This window comes from Anolis carolinensis, chromosome 5 (genome assembly GCF_035594765.1).
Source record: "Anolis carolinensis isolate JA03-04 chromosome 5, rAnoCar3.1.pri, whole genome shotgun sequence".
Lineage (NCBI taxonomy): Eukaryota > Metazoa > Chordata > Lepidosauria > Squamata > Dactyloidae > Anolis > Anolis carolinensis.
In genome coordinates, this window is record NC_085845.1 from 158963728 (window position 1) to 158985013 (window position 21286).

The window sequence follows — 21286 nt, forward strand, 5'->3', positions numbered from 1 at the left end:
CAATGAGACATGCAGTTTAAATTATCCTATGAGATCGCTGTTTGTATTATGGAATATTTTCAGAAAGAGCTGAAGCCATTTAAATTGTATCCATCAGTTGTTGGAACTTCTCTTGAGTAGAAAGGCAAGTGGCAACAGGCTGTAAAGTCAAGTTCTGTGTGTACTAGTGAGTGCTGAAGTCAGTCTTCTCATAGCTGAGAAGTTGAAATGGGTGATTGGACCATTCTTCTGGTTAAATCAAATTATAGTTTCATGATTCTTCAGAGCAAAGGCGTTTTCCCTTAAATCGATTTGGATTGGAGTTTACAAACTTTTAGTCACAGCTACATTATCCAAATAGTACTGAGATTTTTTACTTTTTGTTACAATACATAAGGACCAGAGCTAGTGCTAGACTAGGATACTCAGAAAGTAGGGTTTATATTTTCATTTAGTGATGGAAATCATTGTGAGATGTTGGGCAAATCACAATCTCATAACCTCAGAGTAAAGCAAGGGCAAACCACATCTGAACAAAATCTTCCAATAAAACCCCATTATGGATTCATTTTAGGGTCAGAATATACTTGAAGGCAGTCACATGATTAATGTGAATGATGTTTAGGGGGCAATATAATTATATATTATATTAGTACAATATCATTCATTTACAATATTTCATTTACAATATTGGTAAATGAAAAAACAATACAATATTTAAAAATAAAAATAATTTTAACCAACATACTGTAAACTTATCAGGATTTCATTGGTAAGTGTGGGCCTGCTTCTGGCCAATGAGATAATCAAGTAGGATTGTTGTTGTTGTGCCTTCAAGTCATTTCAGACTTTAGGAAGCTTAAGTCTAAAACTGAGGGCGGGGGCCAGGTAAATGGCCTTGGAGGGCCGCATCCGGCCCCCGGGCCTTAGTTTGGGGACCCCTGCTCTAAAGGCTCTCCTCTTCTCCTTTCTTGAAACCAGCTGGAAATCAGCTGTATCTCCATAGGAACCCGAACAGTTGAGTAGCTGTTTCGAGCTTTTAAAAACCGGCACAGGTGGGAAGCAGTCTTCACAGGGAGTAAAGAGTGAAATCCCGAAGTTTACATCACTGCAGGGTCACACAGTTAATGGGAAAATCCACTTTTTTCATCCAGAACTGGGATAAATAGGACCTTTTTGAATTGAGTTTTCCCTCTGTTGCTGCAACTGAGTGCACATTTAGCACAAACATCATCTGGCCATTTAAAAAATGTACCTGTTCCAACTTACATAAAAATTCAACTTAAGAACAAGCCTATAGAACATATCTTCTTTGTAACTTGGGGATTACCTGTTTATCCATCATGATGGTGTATGCAATACAAACAACCACTTACTATTCTAGGTTTTGTTTTCTTTTGTTTTTTTGCATGCGTGGATGAACTATATTTTAGAATGGTCTCCTTTTTCATTATTGTCCATCATGTTTACCCTGTAGGTTTAAAATCCATAGGCAGCTGTATTCAGTAAGGTGCATAATTTATTAAACCAGGTTGCTGAATCAAAGTAAACTATTTCCCATTATAGATTGGCCTTGAGGAGAGAACAAAATGTGTCTAAATTATAGCAGTGGAAGCAGCAGCACCTCATACATAGAAAATGAACATAGAAAGCAGCACCTTCATACATAAAAAAAATGTTTTAAAGAAAAAAAACAAAAGAAAATAAGGTTAGAATATCCTGGAGCAGAGTTAGGACTTTAAGTTTAATTTTTTTGCTTTATATCCAGATTCATAAATAGTAACTAAATTTTACAGGCTTTCAAATGTTCGTATTTTTTTAAACATTCACTGTATTCCCTCTGCTTCATATGGGCAATTTGTGTAATTGACAATTCTATAGCTATATTTAGACTATTTCCCCAACGAAAGAGTCGTGGCTGGGCTGTATTTGTCTGAATTCTTATCTGCTTCTTTTTTTCTTTCCAGGGACAGAGAGGTAGATGATGCTCAACTGAAAACACACACACCTGTCATTTGCTTTATTGCCATTAGGACAGGAGGAGGCAAAATACAATATGCCTTAGACATAGTGCAAGACTGAATGCAACTGTGACCCTAGTGAAGAAAGTAGGAGAAATCTCTGGGAAGAGAGCCAAAGTATATGGTTTTGGGGTAGAGAAGGTCTTTAATCTACATGAGCTTGGATAAGCATGTAAAATGGTATATATTTTAGGTTTGAAATGAAAACATGGGAGTGTCCTTTGTGTCAAGTGTCACGACCTCCTTACCAAATTTCTGCTAACTGATTTTCAGCCTCACAAATAAGAGAAATAATCTCCTCTTTCCCCCAGCTGGCTCTCAGCTTGATCTTTTAACCTTTTGCTTCCTATGCAAGCTTTTCAGCAAAGACCTGTGTTCAGCCATACAAGACTCCTTTGTAATAAAACCCAGTGCGTCAAACTTCTCAGCTTGTTATTTTCTTTTGAGCTGCATGATTACCCCTTTGCTGTACTTTAAGCTCTACCTGAAGTCTCCTTTGGAAATTCAAGCCAATGCAACAAAGTGTTGGCTGTCCCTTTTGACTTCATATTCTGAAAACAGACACATTGGATCACTACTGCAATCAGTTAGGCGTTTTGAGTGGGGATGATATGTATTTTGTTTTCTAAAGTTAGGCTTGGTGGCTTTCTTTTATTGCACCTTCCCAACTGCAATTTCCTCTGTTTTGTTTCTGATGCCTTTTGAATGTTTTCAACAAGTGTGCATTCATGTGTCTACTGAAGTATGATTAGAATCCAAAGTAAATATGTAGCACAAAAATATTGTTGTTCAAGGGACTTATAAAAGCCAGCCTTTAGCCTCTCAAGTTTTTGAGATCTATTTTTGTATTTTCTTTTTCTAGGAACCACTACTATTTGCAGGAATAGATGCTGCTGCTGTTTTTAATGACTTGGAGAGCAATGTACACTCCCTCAGGCTGACTGTTGGCAATTTAATGGCTATCTTTAATTTCTTTTCAAGCCGACATATTTTGATCAATTTCTGAGCTTCTGAATGGGCATGTTGCATTGTTATGAGGTAGTAGTTAAAACTGGAATACTGTAAAGAAACCTGAAGACAGCAGTGCAGGTTGAGCATCCCTTATCTGGAATTCCAAAATATTCCAACATCTAAAATTGTCTACATGGTTCAGTTACACAAACTCGGAGGCGTGGTGGCAAACCTTTGTGCCAGCTGAACTGCTGGCCTGAAGGTTGGCAGTTCAAATCCATGAGATGGGGTGAGCTCCCATCTGTCAGTCCTAGCTTCATGCAGAGATATGAGAGAAGCACCTCGCAGGATGGTAACACATCCAGGCGTCCCCTGGCCAATGTCTTTGAAGACATCCGATTCTCTCACACCAGAAGCGACTTACATTATATTCTCAATTTGCTTCTGACATGATAAAAAAGTTATACAAACTTTGTTTCATGCACAAAATTATTTAAAATATTGTGCATGTAATGAACTTCAGGTTATGTGTATAAGATATATATGAAACATAAATTAATTTTGTTTTTAGACTTGGGTACCAACTCCAATATATCTTACTATGTACGTATATGAAAATACAGATATTCTAAAAAAAATTAAATTATCCAAAATACTTTTGGTTCCAAGTGTTTTGGAGAAAGGATATTCAACCTCTAGTATGGTTAGAAGTATGTGTAGCTTTAATATTACTCAAAGCAGATGATATTACATATTATTTAAAACCAGAAAAGGGCAATTATCTACTATCCAATTCAACATAGTTCAAGTGCACTTCTTAAAAATTGATGCTGGAAGAAAATGATACCATTTTAGATGCTTCACAACATTTCTGATTGCTTCAATATATTTTTAAAAGAATGGATAAGGCCTTCCATGTAATTAGAAATGTGTCACAGGAATGAAAAAGTCCTGCAGTTTGAAAATTAGCTCAGATGTGCTGGTCTAGAATATTTTCTCTTGGTTCCTCCAGTTTCAAGTAATTTTTTTAAAGTAAAACTTAAAATACTCATCAACATCTGCTCTCTGAAGTCATGCAGCCCAGTTTCATAAGTTAACCACTTCCTCGTGGTTTGTAAACTAGGCCTCTGTTCTCAAAAGATGAGAAGCATATTCCTTCTTATTGCTGTTTGCCAACTTCAGAGAAGCTAACATTTGTATTCATAATTTCTTTAGTTTCAGATATGAGTGTATACCTTTGATCCAAAGGCGTGTCATTGTATAAAAGCAAAGTATGACAGAAACATTTGCAGAGAACTATACTTTTTAAATCACAGTATCAACTCTTCATTATTTAGTTCCCTGATTTCACTAAACTAAGAATGAGAATGTGGTTTATGTAATGAAAGCAGTGCAATACCTATGATATTTTTCACATTTTAAATGCATCTATATCTGTGATATTTTTCTATGTTACCTTTGGAGATGTGAAGTGAGGAAGCCTTGATGAAGAAATACAGTTATGATATAGCACACATGTATAGCGGGATTGTTTCAGTGGCTCCTCTCTTATTTGAGGGCCCTTCCAAACAGGGCTCAAAATGTGTCAGACTTTTACCTGAGGCGTCCAAATGACGCCTCAAGTAAAAGCAAATTAATTCAGGACAAAGCAGGAAAAACCTGCTTTATTCTGAATTAATTAGATACGCCTTAGATCCAGGCCTTCTTGAAAGGCCCAGTTCTAATGTGGGCCACTCCCAATTAACTTCTGTGAGCTCTATTAGCCCAGAAAAGTGAAGAGGGTACCTCACCTTCCCAACCCCCCAAAAGCCTTACCAGGTTGCATGAGGCTGCTCTGGTAACTCTCTTGGCATGCAAAAATGATGTGCCAGGAAGTGGGGGAGGGTGGGCAAATTGCTCCTGCAGATACCGTGCTGGAATGGGGACAACCCTCGTGAAAGTCTGAAGTGGGTTTATGCCCAGTGTGGAAGCACTGTAACTTCTTGTTGTTGTTTTGTGCCTTCAGGTCTGTCTTATGGAGATGTTAAGATTAACATACTATGGGTTTTCTTGCATAAACTCTGTGCCTTCCTGTGAATGTGTGTGACTTGCACAAGGTCACTCAATGGGTTTCCATGACTGAGTGATGATTTGAACCATGGTATCTCAGCATCCTAGCTTAACACTCAAACTACTAAACCACATTGGCTCATTACCTATCTTTCCTTTCACAAAATATACATGGGGCTCTGTATTAACAACAGAACTTTTTTTTTTAAAAAAAAGGAAAACATGTGATTCAAATTTGTGTAACTGGATCATTGTAATGTTGCAGTCTTATATATAGATTATAAGGCATACAGATGCCTCGTTTGCCTTCAGGCATATGCAAGTCACACAACTGCATAGTACTTCCAAGTAGTACGGACTCAGGAGATTGAATGATTCAATAGAATGTACTTTGGGCCTTAAGTGAAATGTAATATGGAACTTTCTTGGGTTATACATAGAATCCTAAAGAGATTTCAAGGACCATTCAGTTTAATCTGCTGCCATACATATGCAAAGACATCCTAAGACATCTTGCATATTTTAATGTAGCATAAATATGTGACAACATAGGTACACTGGATCCATTGTGTAACCAATGACAGAACTAGTGCACACAGCCTTTAGTGAGCCATTAACTCTCCACACTCCATGTGAACAGTGTAAAAATCTATCTTTGTGTTCTTTCAAAATGATGGGTTGTACATTAATCTAGAGTAATCCCTAACAGAATTCCATCAAAAAGTTTGTAGAAATACAGAAACTAGCCTTGCACCAGCTCAGCCAGTTTGACTAGACCTTTATGTGACTGGCATCAGGTATTTGATATCATAAGGAGAACCCCATCCTATCACCAGGCCTTTCACCTGCATGTACCAGGCACTTATATCTTGTAATCAAAGCATATGTTCTATCATTAATTTATTCCATTTGCATTTCTTTTATACCTTTGGTCAATCATATTCCACATGGGCAGAGTTCTCACTGCTTATAGTATTGTGGGCAGTATACAGAATACATCACAGAAGTAATAGTTTGCACATTCATTTACAACCCAAAATGGTATGCTTAGAATCTGGGTACCCATTGATATCATTGTAATATTGACTTGGCAGTCCTATAGTTCAAGACTTGCAGCTGCATTGGCAGAAATTACAGGCACTAGAGATCTGTGATAGACCTCATACAGAAAATATGAGTGACAAGGGGTGAAGCCAGGCAAGCACTTGTATAAAAAATTGTGCAGGATTTCTTGTATAGCTCCCAGGCAATTGCTGGAACAAGCACAAGTCTTACATATTAGAGTTGAAGAGATAAGTTGATATTTCTTTGATGTAAATGTCCAGAATGAAGGCAGTCTTTCTTTTTACTGCTTTGTATATGAACTGTGAGTATATCGTGTTGACTAATTTGGAGGGCTCTGGAAGCCTTTTTGTTAATTTGGATTGGATTTTTTTTTGGCTCACGCATGGATGAGAGAGTCATTCAGTATCATGCTCATCACAATATATTCATACTTAGATTTGGCTTTATCCTTACATTTTGGGTACTCTGTGAGTTGGTGCATCAAGCTCATCTTTTAGTGCCTCACCAAGGCTAGGAATATAATGGAGTCTCCTTGGAACCTATTTGGATGGCAGTTTTTTTTTGTGATAACTGTGTTGTTGAGCACTAATTTCTTTTGAGATAGTTAAAATATGCTACTATGTACCCTTTACAGATGCAATTGTAATATGTGCATCAATTTGCTATGTTTACTTTTAATTCAGCCATATGAATTGATCTTGAAATCCTCAGGAATACCAAATATAATATGCTGGTGACCTCATTTTGAACCATAGCCTTCTTTTCATTGGAGCTTTTCATGTATCTGAAGGCATATGTGACCCAATATAGATGATGAACAATACTTCATTTTGCCTGTTGGAAATCTATCACTGCCATTTTGCAGCTGCCATCTTGCTTTAAAGTCTAGTGTTTCAAGGCAATAAAACTACGTTATTCTGCTCAGGAAGCTTTGCATATCCTCTCATTCCCCCTTTACTCCCGTTTATGTAAATCTGGCACCAGTTTGACCAAAATGCCTTAGAAGACACAAAAGTGCCTTCAGTTTAGCTGAAACTCGGCAAGGTGGGCTTGTATGTAATATAATACATCCTCTTCATACAGCGGGAGCTTTTGGAGCTCTTGAAGAAGGCCTCTCACTTGTAAAAGTGTTTTCTATTATGATAACTTTGAGGGAAGGCTGCCCTCCTCAGCCTTCCTGCTGAGTTGAAGTCTCATTATAAATTGTCTCTTTATGTTTCCAAAATGCCGGGTTCCCAAGTTTGGCTCATTAATGAGACAGGAATGTATTCCATAATGGTTGGCTTGTTGCACCAGAACCACACAGAGTAAAAAGTATGTTGCAATTTAATTCATTGGTGCTGAAAACACATTTGCACTTCAGCAAGCCTGTTAAAGAGAAAGCAATGAGGACCATTTCCAACTTCCCCCCTAAATTTCAATTACTTTTGTTCTTTCTTTTATTTAATCTACATCTCTGCTTTTAAAATTGCTTTTCTTTTGCAGTAATATATAGAAATTTATTCATTGCAATCAACCTTTTATTAAAGAAATGAAAAGAAGTTGTAGGATGCATGCCGCTTTCAAAAAGAAACAAAGAATAATACTTTCATCCTTAAAGACTGAACTGTTCCACAGCTGAATTAATACAGGCGTAGTATTCTCCCTGGGGGGAAGGGCTAAATCTCCTTTTTTAGGCTAAACAAGATTACTCCAAAAGCTGGCATTCAAATAGCTTTTTGCGTAATGGCATAATAGGTTAGAGGTTCCAACAGTCTCCCATGCAGATCCAGCAATTGAACTCTTGAGGTGCTTCAGGTTTTAGAAGTTTGCTTTAGAATTAACTTGCTGTAAGAAGGCATGGGATTGCTAACTATTTGATTTTCAGACATTACTTGAACAAAGAAGAATCAGTCGCCATGTCAACTACTGTACCGTGAAATGGAATGAAACTGCCTTTCCAGCTGTACTCATTCAACAACTTTCTTAGTTCCCTGCTTCACTCCATGCAGGCCATCATTTTTCCCCACTTAAGTTTACCGCACCCTTGCTTCTGGTGCTATGACCAGACCCCAATTAAGGGTTTTATGATTTTCAAAATGCATACATTTGTATTAGTTGAAACATCCATTTTTTTAAAATGACACATGTTTATGAAATAGCCTGCTTTGGAAACAGTTCTTTCTCCATCAAATACTAATGAAATCATCGCATATTCTTCAAAAATTTGCAATTGCTAAAGGTTTTGTCCCTTTAATACTGAGTTTGCCACATTCTGATTAATGGATTATCCAGTATTCATTACCCATAGCAAGAAAAGGATATTTGCTATAAATAAATTTAATTTGCTCTTTCCAGTCTTCTTGTAATAGCATTTCATTCCTATTTCCACTTAGTACAGTAAACAGGAAATGAGTGAGAACAGCAGAAAAAGAAGAAACATTGTAATGGAAACCTGTCTTTTATCAGTTTAGTTTACAGAAATGCAAATAAAGAAATTCAGTCATATCACTGTATAAATAACATTAACTCATCATATTGCTACCATCTGAGTATGGCTGGACTCAATGCTTGTCAATTATACATCTCTTGTTTTGTTTTTAATGTTCAAATGAAATCAATGAACTGTAACAACTATGTAAAAGTTTACAAACTTCTTAATATAGACAAAGCTTTTTTTCATAGACATTATCATGTACTTTTCACAGAGATTGTTACCATGACAATGGTGCTCATGCTGATATATAAATATATTAAAATATTGACTGATATATGTAGGCATATAATTGTGCTAGGCTTGAGCGACTTTGAAAAGTAAGGACTCATTTTTCCTGTCCTTGGGAGCTTTATGGTTTGGAGTTCAAGAGAGATTTGTAACCTATGTAAAAGGTGAATAACAGCTCCAAGAGATGCAGTCTTTGCCAGAAAAAAAATCTGGGTTTGTTAGGGACAGTAAAAGGATTATTTGGGGCAATGTGTGATGCCAAAAGTTGCTTAGTATAGGGCAATGATGGAACAAAGTTTAGAAGTATAGAAGTTTGTGCTGATGCCCAGTCCCTCTCTTTGCTTAGTAGGAGAGACTAATCAAACCATATACTTCCCTTGCGTGTTTTGTTTATTGTGATGAATGTTGACTTTGATGGGTCTCTTCCCAGACAAATTCAAACCATGAGCCAAGAACAAATGGTTTCTTCTAACTTCTTAATAACTTATAACATATTCCTTATAACTCTGACTTTTCTGAAAAGACACAAGTCAGAAATCCTGGTCCATCACACCAAGGAAAACAAACCACAGGGAAATTAGTTAGTCCATAGGACCCTTATGCTTATAATATAGACTCACATACAAATGGAGGGTAGGTTTGGGGCTAATGACATGGGTCTTGATATGACCCATGGATAAATCAAGGGTCATGCTGCAGAAAGGGAAAAGCATCAATTTCACCTGACTGAGGAAGATGCTCCTGGCCTTCCATTTGCCACCAAATTTCTTTTTAAAAAACCAGTAGTGACATCACAGTAGGAAGAGTAGAGAGGATCTGTGCTTCTTTTAGGTTCTCCCAGAATGGACTGGCCTTTTTGCCACTCTACTCAGAGAAAGGGAAACTCTTTAAAAAGTCTTCAGATGCAGTACTCACATTGAGCCATGGAAAAATTGACCCAGGTTTTTGGGGTTGATTTTTTTAGCTTTAATATAATTCAGAAAGCACGTCCATTTCTGAATTGGTACTACAGTATTGAAATATATTTTTAAGATTGTTGCAGACAGTATATGATTACTGGCAACAGCATTTCTCCTGGGCAGGTAGAAAAATAGTGAGAGAGCTGGAAGACTAGGGAGAGAGTTAGAATCCATCATGTTACCCCAAAATACATAATCTGAAAGCCATTTCCAGCTTTCTTCGTGTGTCTGAAATAACATGTAGATGTTGAAATAGTTTATCTTGTCACTTCCTCTGTATCTTCTCATTGTGAAGATACTGAATAGAAATCCACCTACATCAGCACATAAAAAGGAGAAATATAGATACTGCTGACTCAGTTAATGACTGGCAGGTACTCCAGTTGATTGGATTTCAGTTACATCTGGATAGCTTTTTCTGTCAACCTCAGAGCCAACTTGCTATTTATACTACAAATAGAATTCAATATTGGAAGGTTTTCCACTGTTGGATTGTTAAAGCTGCTTAGACCTTCCAGAGGCTTAATTTGGGATTAAATGACATTTTGCTCATAAAATCCATTTAGTTAATTCTCTGCAAAGTGTGTCCCCTCCTGCAGTTTCAATGTATTGCATATTTTTTTTCTCTGTTGGAAATAAAACATGCTTCTTGGCGTGAGCTTTGCTTCAGCAAGGCACTGTTAGGTATTGTGAGTACTACAAACAAATGTAAGATTTGGCATAATAGCTTAGACATATTTTATGAGTTTTCAGACTCTTGTAACTACAGTGTTTTGTACATTTCTGATTTAATCTTAATGCATACATCGCAGATGTCAGATCAGAATCTTTCATTTCCACTGCCACTCCAGTAGTCTAGAGAATCAGCTTATCAAATAAAAATTACTGTTGTAAAATCTGACATGAACAGGTATTTGACATTTTCTTTATAGGGTTCTGTGGTGAAAGATGCTACCCAGTGGATGGTGCTAGGAGGTCAATTTCTTTTTTACTTCCCTATCTCTTCCCATAGTTTTGAAAACTTGACTCATACAAATGATTAACCTACCAGCAAGCATTTCCTCCATTTTGAAAGCTATTGGGCACAATTTATTTTGCAACAGTATAGACTTTCCACTGAGTAAAGAAAAGCATATGCTAAAACATGCACCTTACCTACTCATATACGTAGATACAGTAGAGTCTCACTTATCCAACACTCGATTATCCAACGTTCTGGATTATCCAACGCATTTTTGTAGTCAATGTTTTCAATGTATCGTGATATTTTGGTGCTAAATTTGTAAATACAAGAATTACAACATAACATTACTGCGTATTGAACTACTTTTTCTGTCAAATTTGTTGTATAACATGATGTTTTGGTGCTTAATTTGTAAAATCATAATCTAATTTGATTTTAATAGGCTTTTCCTTAATCCCTCCTTATTATCCAACATATTCGCTTATCCAACATTCTGCTGGCCCATTTATGTTGGATAAGTGAGACTCTACTGTACATGAAAGTAGACCAAATAAGAAAGTTTTGGTTTTGCAATTCTCCTGGAAGCCAGTTGTGTTTTGGTTAGGAGGTTCTTACTGTCTTGGATGTGCCACTTGATTATTATTAAAATGTATTGTTGTTTTACCATGCTATTTGCTCATGTCAGAGAGATGTCAATACATTTGTTAGATCTGCATTCTAGTGAAAGATCTGGTATCTTTTGAGGCCAGTATATGAGGATGAGTATTCTGGGGATCAATTGTTAGTTCCAATTTGAGCAGATCCGAAGAATTACAGAAATGTAGTTTCAATGTGTCTTCTTTAGTTTGAATTAACAAGAGCATTTTAGCCAAAGATGGAAATCATGCAGCCTTGTTGGACTATACTACACCCTTCAGCATTCCTCACTTTTGGTTAGAATTGCAACATTTGAGGGACCACACAATTCCCACCCCTAATTTAAGGCTTTATCTGGAATCAACTTTGAAGATAAATAAAATTTTGTAGAATTTTCTTAACACATGTAAATTGTCAGTTTCCTCTAAACTGTCAGTTGAAATGTGAATGTTTAATCTAAAAAATAAATAACTGGAAGAGTCTATCTTTTGCTAACATTTTAGTTTTCACTTGCATTGTATACATACAAATCATGTACAAAAGAGGCCTAAAGGAAACATGTAAACAGAAAATGTAGAGTGGTGCTTAAGACAATGTTTTTATTGGCAGGGATTTCTTGTGATACTGTACGTTCATGTTGTATGTCGTGTCTCTTACCGTGTTTCCCCGAAAATAAGACAGTGTCTTATATTAACTTTTGCTCCCAAAGATGTGCTAGGTCTTATTTTCAGGGGATGTCTTATTTTTCCATGAAGAAGAATTCACATTTATTGTTGAACAAAAAAATGAACATTTATTATATACTGTACAGTAGTTGTCATCACAAACCAGCATAACCAGACAAACTGTGAATCCTATCAAGAATTTCTTGTTACTATCATTATTTCCATGTACAACTGGCATGTACATTTACCAATCCTGCATGCTCTGGTGTTCTTTTGGGGGAGGCCTTATATTTAGCAATTCAGCAAAACTTCTACTAGGTCTTATTTTTCTGGGATGTCTTATTTTTAGGGGAAACAAGGTAGATACATGAAACTGAGTTGCTGATTTCTCCTAATATTGGAGACCTGGTCAAATGACCATAGGAAGTGCAATTTGTTCTGCTCCTTCATTCCTGTGCACCATTTTAACATTCTTCTACTAACTCATACTTTGTGAAAGTTATTTATCTGCCACATTCTGCAAAAGATAAGCAATCCGTACGGGCCGCCAGATATAAATTAGTAAGAAGTCTGAATCCAACACTACTACTTCTCTAGCCATTTGTCTGAAGGGACTACCTTCCTTCCTGGAATATTCTCCTTTTGTGAAAAAATATTTGAAGTTATATAAGCCTGCTTCATACTACCCTTTCAGATTTTCAGAATGCGCTTCTTTGATTTTTGTTCTTCAAGGGATGAGGAGAGAGCAAAGAGGAAATAATGCTTGCCTTCTGGAAACACCATATGCCACAGGATAAATGAGGGCTTTACAATGACAAGGGTTACAGGGTGGGGCAATCTGCTGGGAAGTTTAATTCAGCAGTATTTATTGTCGAGTTCTGTGATAGCAGTTTAATGATATATAGTGTCGCATCGTGCCTGCTATGAAGGGGTTGGCCTTGGTGGAGCTCTTAAGTTTTCCCTGATGGAAAAATGCAGCAACCATGCATGGCATTTCAATCATCTTACATTCACTTCATTCTCTTTCCCAGACAAGAATTAAAACTGACGAAGGGTAGAGGATTTATAAGGGTGTCAAAGCATATGGCAGATGGGTTGGATTAGGGCTCAGGACTACAGTAATCCTAATCCTGATTGCCAAGCATTATATTAGATTCTGCCTCCTGCTGGGTTTTTCTAGATTTGCAGCCAGAACGAAGAAATGTCAAACCCTTTGAGAATGGGAATTAAAATATTATTTAAAGTTGTTTCCCCCAGATATAATGTCTGCTTGGGGGAGAGGGCTGGAAGAAAGTATTTTTTGCCATTAAAATGTAATATATCCCCCCGGTTGAATGAAAAATGATTGATTACAGGGCATTCAAAATATATAATATTTTGCTTCAACGTGTTCCTTATATGCCATTCTGTATCTCCCTTTTCTGTCATATATACATACATATATATATACATACACACACACACACACACACACACACACACACACACACACACATATATATATATATATATGCAGGTCTAGGCAGGTTGAGCAGTGAAATGAAAGGTCTCCCTACTGAGCTATCGCAAGACATCACATCACCAGTTGCCAGGAGCGGTGACAGTGTTGATCAGTGGCTTTTAGTATTTTGGAGTTTTTGCTGCCCTTGTTCTAAGAAACTCGGGAGGCATGTTCCTGTGAAGTGAGCAGAACTGAGAGACAGGGACTGACCCAAAGACTGGTAGTGCATTCATTGCTAAGCATGGATTTGACCCTTAGTATCTTTGGCGTCTCTGATGTAACATACCAACTCTGCTTTAAACCAGGTAGTCTTGGAAACTGAATATATATACACACAAAAGATAATAGGGCTCACTGGAAAAAGAAATCTTGAAGGTTCTATTAGCAATGTCAATCAGTAATCTGGGAGACAGGATCAGGTAGGCAGGGGATAGCTTGCTTACCATGAACTCTATAGTAAGGACCAGTTTTGCCTTATATGGGTAAAACATTAACATGGCAGTAGAACTATGGCCAAATCTATCCAAGTCTTTATTAATTTTTTAGAATAGATGACAACAGGATGTGATTGGTTGAATTCTGGTTTATTGTTGTGTCCAAGCCCAACCATATAAATAAAGCATGGTTTGTTAGCCAGTCACAATCCACAATTAAAAGCTATTTTGTTTACTAGCCCTTGGCTTATTATTTTGTCCGAATAAAATCATACTTTATTCCAAACTTGCTTCCTCAAATGTCTATTCTGATCTGTTGAAATAGGTAGGTCAGAAACAAAATAGAAATGAGGAAGACAACCTATGGGTTGTTTTGATGTGAGGGAATATTCATGGCTCACACTATGAACAACAGCTATCATAAAGGATTGCTTAACATTGTTGTGACTGCGCCTTCGGGGATTATGGTTGATGGTGATGGAATTCGAAGAGGAAGAAAAAACCCTCGTGATGAGGGTTCACTGGAGGAGTTGCGCAGGAAGCATCTTAGAGAGTTATATGGGGGATCTTCTGAGGAAGATTCAGATGGGGAGATGGATGCTGAGGAACAGGTGGTGGCTGGGGAAGCGGGCACTGAATGGGCACAGCCACCGGAGATGTCTGGGGATTTGGGGCCTATGGATACTTCTGAACCTGGGGTTTCTGCAGGAGCTGATCCCAACTGGGATGCTTGGAGAAGGGAGGATGGTTCTTTAAGTGTTCATGGGGCTAAGTGTGGGCAGGATGATTGGGACTCCGACGAATTGCTAGGTACTCCAGATCCACGAGCTCTAGCTGTGTGAAGTTCAGACTCTGAGTAGATTTGGGACACCTGGTGTTTGGGTGTGAGTGTTTGGTCACCCAGGAGGAAGGGGAATAAAATGGGAATGTTTGGCCACTGCACTTTGCGTGTGGCAAGGTGTTGCTGAGGCACCATTGGGATCTCTGTGAAGACTGGACTTGGACTATGATTTGAATCTGCTGATATCACCTAGCTTGGCTCTCGCTGTGTCTTATCGTGGACCTGTTTTGGATGACTGCACCCTCTTCGGACTTTGGATTGAATTTGACCTGGCTTATGTCTACACCCTCTGACTGACGGCTACTCCCGGCTTCTGACTATTGGTTTGTCTTTCGGAATTTCTGCTGCCTCCTGACCTGACCTTGGATTCTTCTGACGACGGCTATTCATCATCCCTTTGAGGCTTTCGGCTTATCTGCACCGTGGAAGCAGCTTTATTGCTTTTCTAGTTTGTTTATTTTCCAGCAATTAACTCTATTTGTTTTCCAAAGCTGAATTGAAGCGTTATTTAGTTTTTTATTGAATGCCAGCATGGGAAATTAGCGTGGCTCGTTTTTGAGTTATTATTGTCCAATCTACTCTCGAAACACTGAAAAGTGAAGTGTTTCAAGGATATTTCCTGTGTTTATGTTATTTTCTGGCTTATCTTCGGAATAAACTCTGTTTTGTATGTTAACTGGCGTCTGACTCTTGACAACATTATGTGCAAATGTGCCAATTGTTTGGATTATTGTTGGCACATTAAACATATATAGGCAGGCTTATGACTTAAAACTTATCTATGCTCAGTGAATTTGATGTGAGCTCTAGAGGTAGTAAAGGAATCGTATAAAATAATTTCTATATAGGTGCCTAAAAATCAAATAGGAAGAGGATTCATAATATAACAGTGGTGTATTATATAGCATGAAAGTGATGCATGCATTTAGAGAAATGTCAACCTATCACAGACCATCAAAAATAAACTAAAATATAATTTCCTATCTTCCTTCTTTAAAAAGGACAGGGTAACACTTTTATTACTTTAAATGAGATAAATAATTCCATTATTGCATTGAATGATCAGACCTGGTGTTGGTGAAATGCGAAGACATATCCTCAGTAAGCTGATTATAACGGTATTGGTATAATTTTGAGTGTAAATTGCTCTTGTGAGAAATTGGTATAAGTCAGAAGAGGAAGCAGGTTCTATGAAGTGAACTAAGATAAAGGAGGACTCGTGATTGATACTGATTTGTACAATTCTTGTTTAGATAATGATTTTTGCCATGAAATGAATACCATAGAATGTTTAGGAGGTACAACCATAGATATCTTTGATCTTGGACCATCCACATTGTCTTAGCCTTAGGAGACAGCAATAGCAAACCCAGGAGTAAATTTTGCCAAGGAAATCCCATGGTAATTCTGCCTCAGGGTTGTTGTAAGCCAGAAATGACTTGAAAAACAACACAATAATTCCTATCGTGATGTCATTTTTAAAGTTCACAGTAAGGTTTGCAGATGGCAAACAGTTCTATAAAATTATACAGAACATTTTAGATTCAGATATGAAAAACAAAAAATAGGCTTGAAAAAACCAAATAAAGGAGAAAAACGGGGTGAGATTTCTTTAGGCTATGATTTTAAGTTTTATTTTCAGAGCTCAGGAATGTGCGGTTATTTCTTTTATACAGCAAGTTTCAGCAGTGTAAATACACCCTTTTTTTACATATTCTCTTTTCCTTTCCAGAGGAAGAATTTGCCCCTTCTTTTGAGCATTGGTTTATTAATCTTCTGGGGAGCTTTGCTGCTAGGTCTTCGCTTCTACTGGATGGGGAACAAACCTCCCAGCTTTTCCAATTCTGACAACCCAGCAGCTGATTCGGACAGTTTTCTAACACGAACTCTCACCTTTTTTTACTTGCCAACCAAAAACCTTTGGCTGTTGCTGTGCCCAGACACCCTTAGTTTTGACTGGTCCATGGATGCTGTGCCTCTTCTAAAAACAGTCAGTGACTGGAGGAACCTACACACAGTGGCCTTTTATGCTGGACTTCTCCTTCTTGCTTACACCAGTTTGAAAAACCCCAGCAAGGAAAGAGAATGCAATGGGAAAAATGTGACAAATGGCAAGCTGAACACCAATGGACATAACTGCCTCTCTGAAATGGAATATAAAAGTATGGAACTCAAGTCCTATTTTGTATCTAAAGAAGAAAACGGCATTGACAAACTCTTGCGGCAGAAGCTGCCACTTCCTTCGACTGAGCACATTGTAGTACTATCTCTATCTTTATTAATTGTTCCTTTCATTCCTGCCACAAACTTGTTTTTCTATGTAGGCTTTGTGATAGCAGAGCGTGTCTTGTATATACCTAGTATGGGCTTCTGCCTTCTGATTACTGTGGGCACCAGAGCCCTTTACATCAAAACCCAAAAGCGTTTTTTGAAGAACTTGATTTTTTTTGCCACTGCTGCATTAATTTTTTTCTATGGACTCAAGACTTTTGTCAGGAATAGGGACTGGCAGGATGAAGAGATGCTGTATAAGTCAGGGATAAAAGTAAATCCAGCTAAAGGTAATTTTTCTCCATTGGGGTTTCTTTCTTTGTGACAAATTATACTGTATATAATGTTTTTTTGTTTTTTTTAAATCGAAATTTGTGATTTCTCATTGTCTTAAATATGCATTTAGAGACTGTTCTAAATACACTAGTGAGTAGTAAATGGTATACCCATTTATGCTTGTAACATATTCGAATGAATCAATTAATACACAGCAAAGACAAATAGAGGACCACTGAAAGGGTTTTATTAACATATTGTATGCTTCAAAGATTTTTGTGTTGCTGTTAATTAAGCCATATAAGCAAGTTTTAACTGCACTTGGCTCAGATTCAAAAATTTAAATATATCTGAGGAACAAAGTCATTTGAGTATTATGTACAAAAATTTGTTATGGTTATACATACAGTAGAGCAGGGGTCCCCAAACTAAGGCCCGGGGGCTAGATGCGGGCCTCCAAGGTCATTTACCTGGCCCCCGCCCTCAGTTTTAGACTTAGGCTCACCCAAAGTCAGAAATGACTTGAAGGCACACAACAACAACAATCCTAATTAACTTGACTATCTCATTGGCCAGAAGCAGGCCCACACTTCCCACTGAAATCCCGGTAGGATTATGTAGGTTAAAATTGATTTTATTTTTAAATATTGTATTGTTCTTTCATTTACTAATATTGTGCTATGGCAATAATATCATATATTGTGTACCTATATACATATAATATTGATAATAATATTATAATGTAGTACAATATAATACTAATAATACAATATAATAATATTCATTATATATTGTATATTAAATGTAATATTATTAATATTACAGTATAGTGGTATAATACAATATCTATATATAAAAAAGAGTGATGTAATCCCGGCGACCGACAAAACAACAAAACTAAAGGCCCCCCAACCTCAAAAATTGACAGCACAACCCCTTATCCATGCCTCTAGGTTGATACAAGAAAAAGAAAAGAAAAAAAAGTCCTAATTAGAGGGAGAGGAATAATTGTTATTTATCCAATTGCTTCTATTAATCCAATAGAAGGCTAAGCTCCGCCCACTTGGTCTCCTAGTAGTAATATATAATGCTAATATTGTGCTATGCTAATAATCTAATATATTGTATGTACATACAACTTGTGAACTGCTCTGAGTCCCCTTCAGGATGAAAGTGGGTGGGGTATAAATGTAGTAAACAAACAAACAAATAATTGTTGTTGGGGGTTTTTTACACTACAAATAAGACATGTGCAGTGTGCATAGGAATCTGTTTGTTTTTTTTTTTAAATGATAATTCGGCCCCTCAACAATCTGAGGGACCATGAACCGGCCCTCCACTTAAAAAGTTTGAGGACCCCTGCAGTAGAGTCTCGCTTATCCGACTTAAACTGGCCGGCAGAGTGTCGGATAAGCAAAATTGTCACATAATAGGGAGGGCGGCAGAAGAAGGAGCCTCTTCCCCTGTTGCTGGGGAAAAGGCTCCTCCTCATCCTCCTCCTGGTCCTCCTCTCCCTCGGCAGCCTGGCTATCGAGGGAGAGGAAGACAAGGATCACCAGGAGAAGCACCAGGGGGCAGCCTGGAAGCCCCGCTTGGGGGCTGCACTACCGCCATCGCTTCCCCTTGTGATCCTCCTCCTCTTCTCCCTCGGTAGGCTGGCCATCGAGGGAGAGGAAGGCAAGGATCGCTGGAAGAAGCACCGGGGGCAGCTTGGAAACCCCGCTTGGGGGCTGCACTGTCACCATCGCTTCCCCTTGTGATCCTCCTCCTCTTCTCCCTCGGCAGGCTGGTTATCATGGGAGAGGAGAAGGAGGAAGAGGACAAGCAGCGGGGGCAATGCAGCTCCCAAGGGCTGTCCCCGCCACTGCTCCCAGCAATCCTCCTCTTCCTGAGTGCGCCAGCAAGCGAGGAAGGGAAGGGTGAGCAAGGGAAAGAGAGAGGGAGGGCACCCAGGGCCTTGGATAATACAGAGTGTTGGATTAGTGGAAGACGGATAAGTGGAACTCTACTGTATATGTCAGGAGCTTGGACATGTAATTTCTTCACCATCCCCTTTACTTTTTTTGTGATGTTCCTAGCCTTTGTTTACTTCTATGTTAATGCTGTTCTTTCACTATTAGTGATTTAGCAACATACAAATACTCGTTTAAACATTGTGATTTTTTTTTCTCAGCTTCCCTGTTGAATCTTTTCTGCATTTATGCATTGCCTAGGTATTTGAAATGCTAAGGAAGCTGAAACAATTAGCGATTAGAGAGTTCACTGAACAGCTTGTCTTTATTCGATGTGGTGTGTGGCAGCAGCCTGGAAACTTTATGTTGGATTTAAGCAAAATTAAAGTGGTTTGTGTGTGAAACAATGTTATTTCAAAGTATAGTATTAGATATGGTACTTAGAACAAGCCATAAAACTGGGAGTATTATGAAAACTTTCTAGTTTTATTAATTGTGACATCAACAAATATATACGTAATGGGAAAATAAGAATCAAATATGAATTGGCAATCATCCTTAGGTTGCAGAAAAAGATTCAGTACTTCAGATACAAATAGGAATATTCATAAATATATGGCTTGGCTCCTTTGACAAAAGCAGATCCTCTACTCGGACTGCTTGAATTCATTCTACCACAATTAGAAATTTTAAAAAGAAATATTCAAAAGTGTTCACATTACTATAGTTTTAATTTTTTGGCAGAATGCCCTACAATATTTGATAACATTAGGGGATAAATCAGTTAATATGCAAATATAGTTACCTGACAGCAGAAAGATTAGAGTGAGTAAAACTGGAGAAGGAAGAAGTTCTCTTCTGTTTGGCTATCTTACATTCTTGCTTATAGCTTTGTATCTACTCCATATAATGTATAAGTCTAAAATATGAGTCACAAAATTGACTCCCAAAATCTGTGTTGACTTATCTGTGAGTCAGTGTAAACTTTAACGCTGATAAAAAAGAAACTATTTTCTTCTCTGAGTAGAATGGCAAAAAACCCCACTTTTTGATTGCCTTGGGAGGAAAATGGCAGCAGTAGTAGCCAAGGGTGACTGCCCCCCCCCCTTAGGAGGTGCTCCATGGAATGACCCTCAACTTACTAACAGGTCATATTAAAATCCCTAACTTTGGTCGCAAAACCTGATCTTGACCTATAAAAGAGGTTGAATGATGTACCAATATATATCACTACTTCCTCTCTGATTGCTCTATTACAATGGTTCCCAACCTGTGGGTCCCCAGTTGTTTTGGCCTACAACTCCCAGAAATCCCAGCCAGTTTAGCAGCTGTTAGGATTTCTTGGAGTTGAAGGTCAAAACGTCTAGGGACCCACTGATTGAGAACCGCTGTATTAGGAAAGTAACCCCTCTTCAGATATTTAAAATGAACATCTGAACAAATTAAATGTTCTTTAAATGCTCTAGCCTGCCCTCGCTACCATTGCTGTCTATATATAGTGAGCAAAAATGTGAAGCAGGTCTGGAACTCTAAAGGCCTATACCTGGAGATGCTTAGAATTGAATCTAAGACTTTTAAAATACAAAACATAAGCTTTGAATGTCCAGAAATACAGAGCTAAAAGAAGGATAAAGAAAACCATCCTGGATCAGGTCTGAGGTCAGCAGGTAGAAGTAACCCTATTTTCTGTGCACCATTGCTAACTGAGGTTGTATTGGAAAGGAGAAGGCAAAAGCACAAAGGAAAACATAAGTGGTGTAGAGCTGGTATAGCAGTGGGTATGTATTTACACTACTACAGATTTTTAGGTTCCATTTCTTTCCCAAGAAACAACTTGCCATGGACAGTATGTAATATGATTAATAGTTGATTCAAAGGGCAACTAAAATGATCAAAGGTCTTCAGATCCATGTGGTCTCTTCCAACTCTATTATTCTGTGATTCTATGATTCGAAGCTGGGGCAGGAATAAGATAATGCTGTTGTTAAGCTAGAAGAAACATGGGAGCATATATTATT

General features: G+C 37.8%; 1 protein-coding gene across 1 annotated transcript in view; it reads left to right on the forward strand.

The window, feature by feature from the left end:
- The window catches only part of tmtc2 (transmembrane O-mannosyltransferase targeting cadherins 2), a 229045-nt gene that overhangs the window by 120460 nt on the left and 87299 nt on the right, over positions 1–21286 (forward strand). Inside the window, exon 3 of the mRNA XM_062982690.1 lies at positions 16502–17330. Within this exon, the coding sequence (XP_062838760.1) occupies positions 16502–17330 (829 nt within the window). The remainder of the gene's footprint in view (positions 1–16501; positions 17331–21286) is intronic.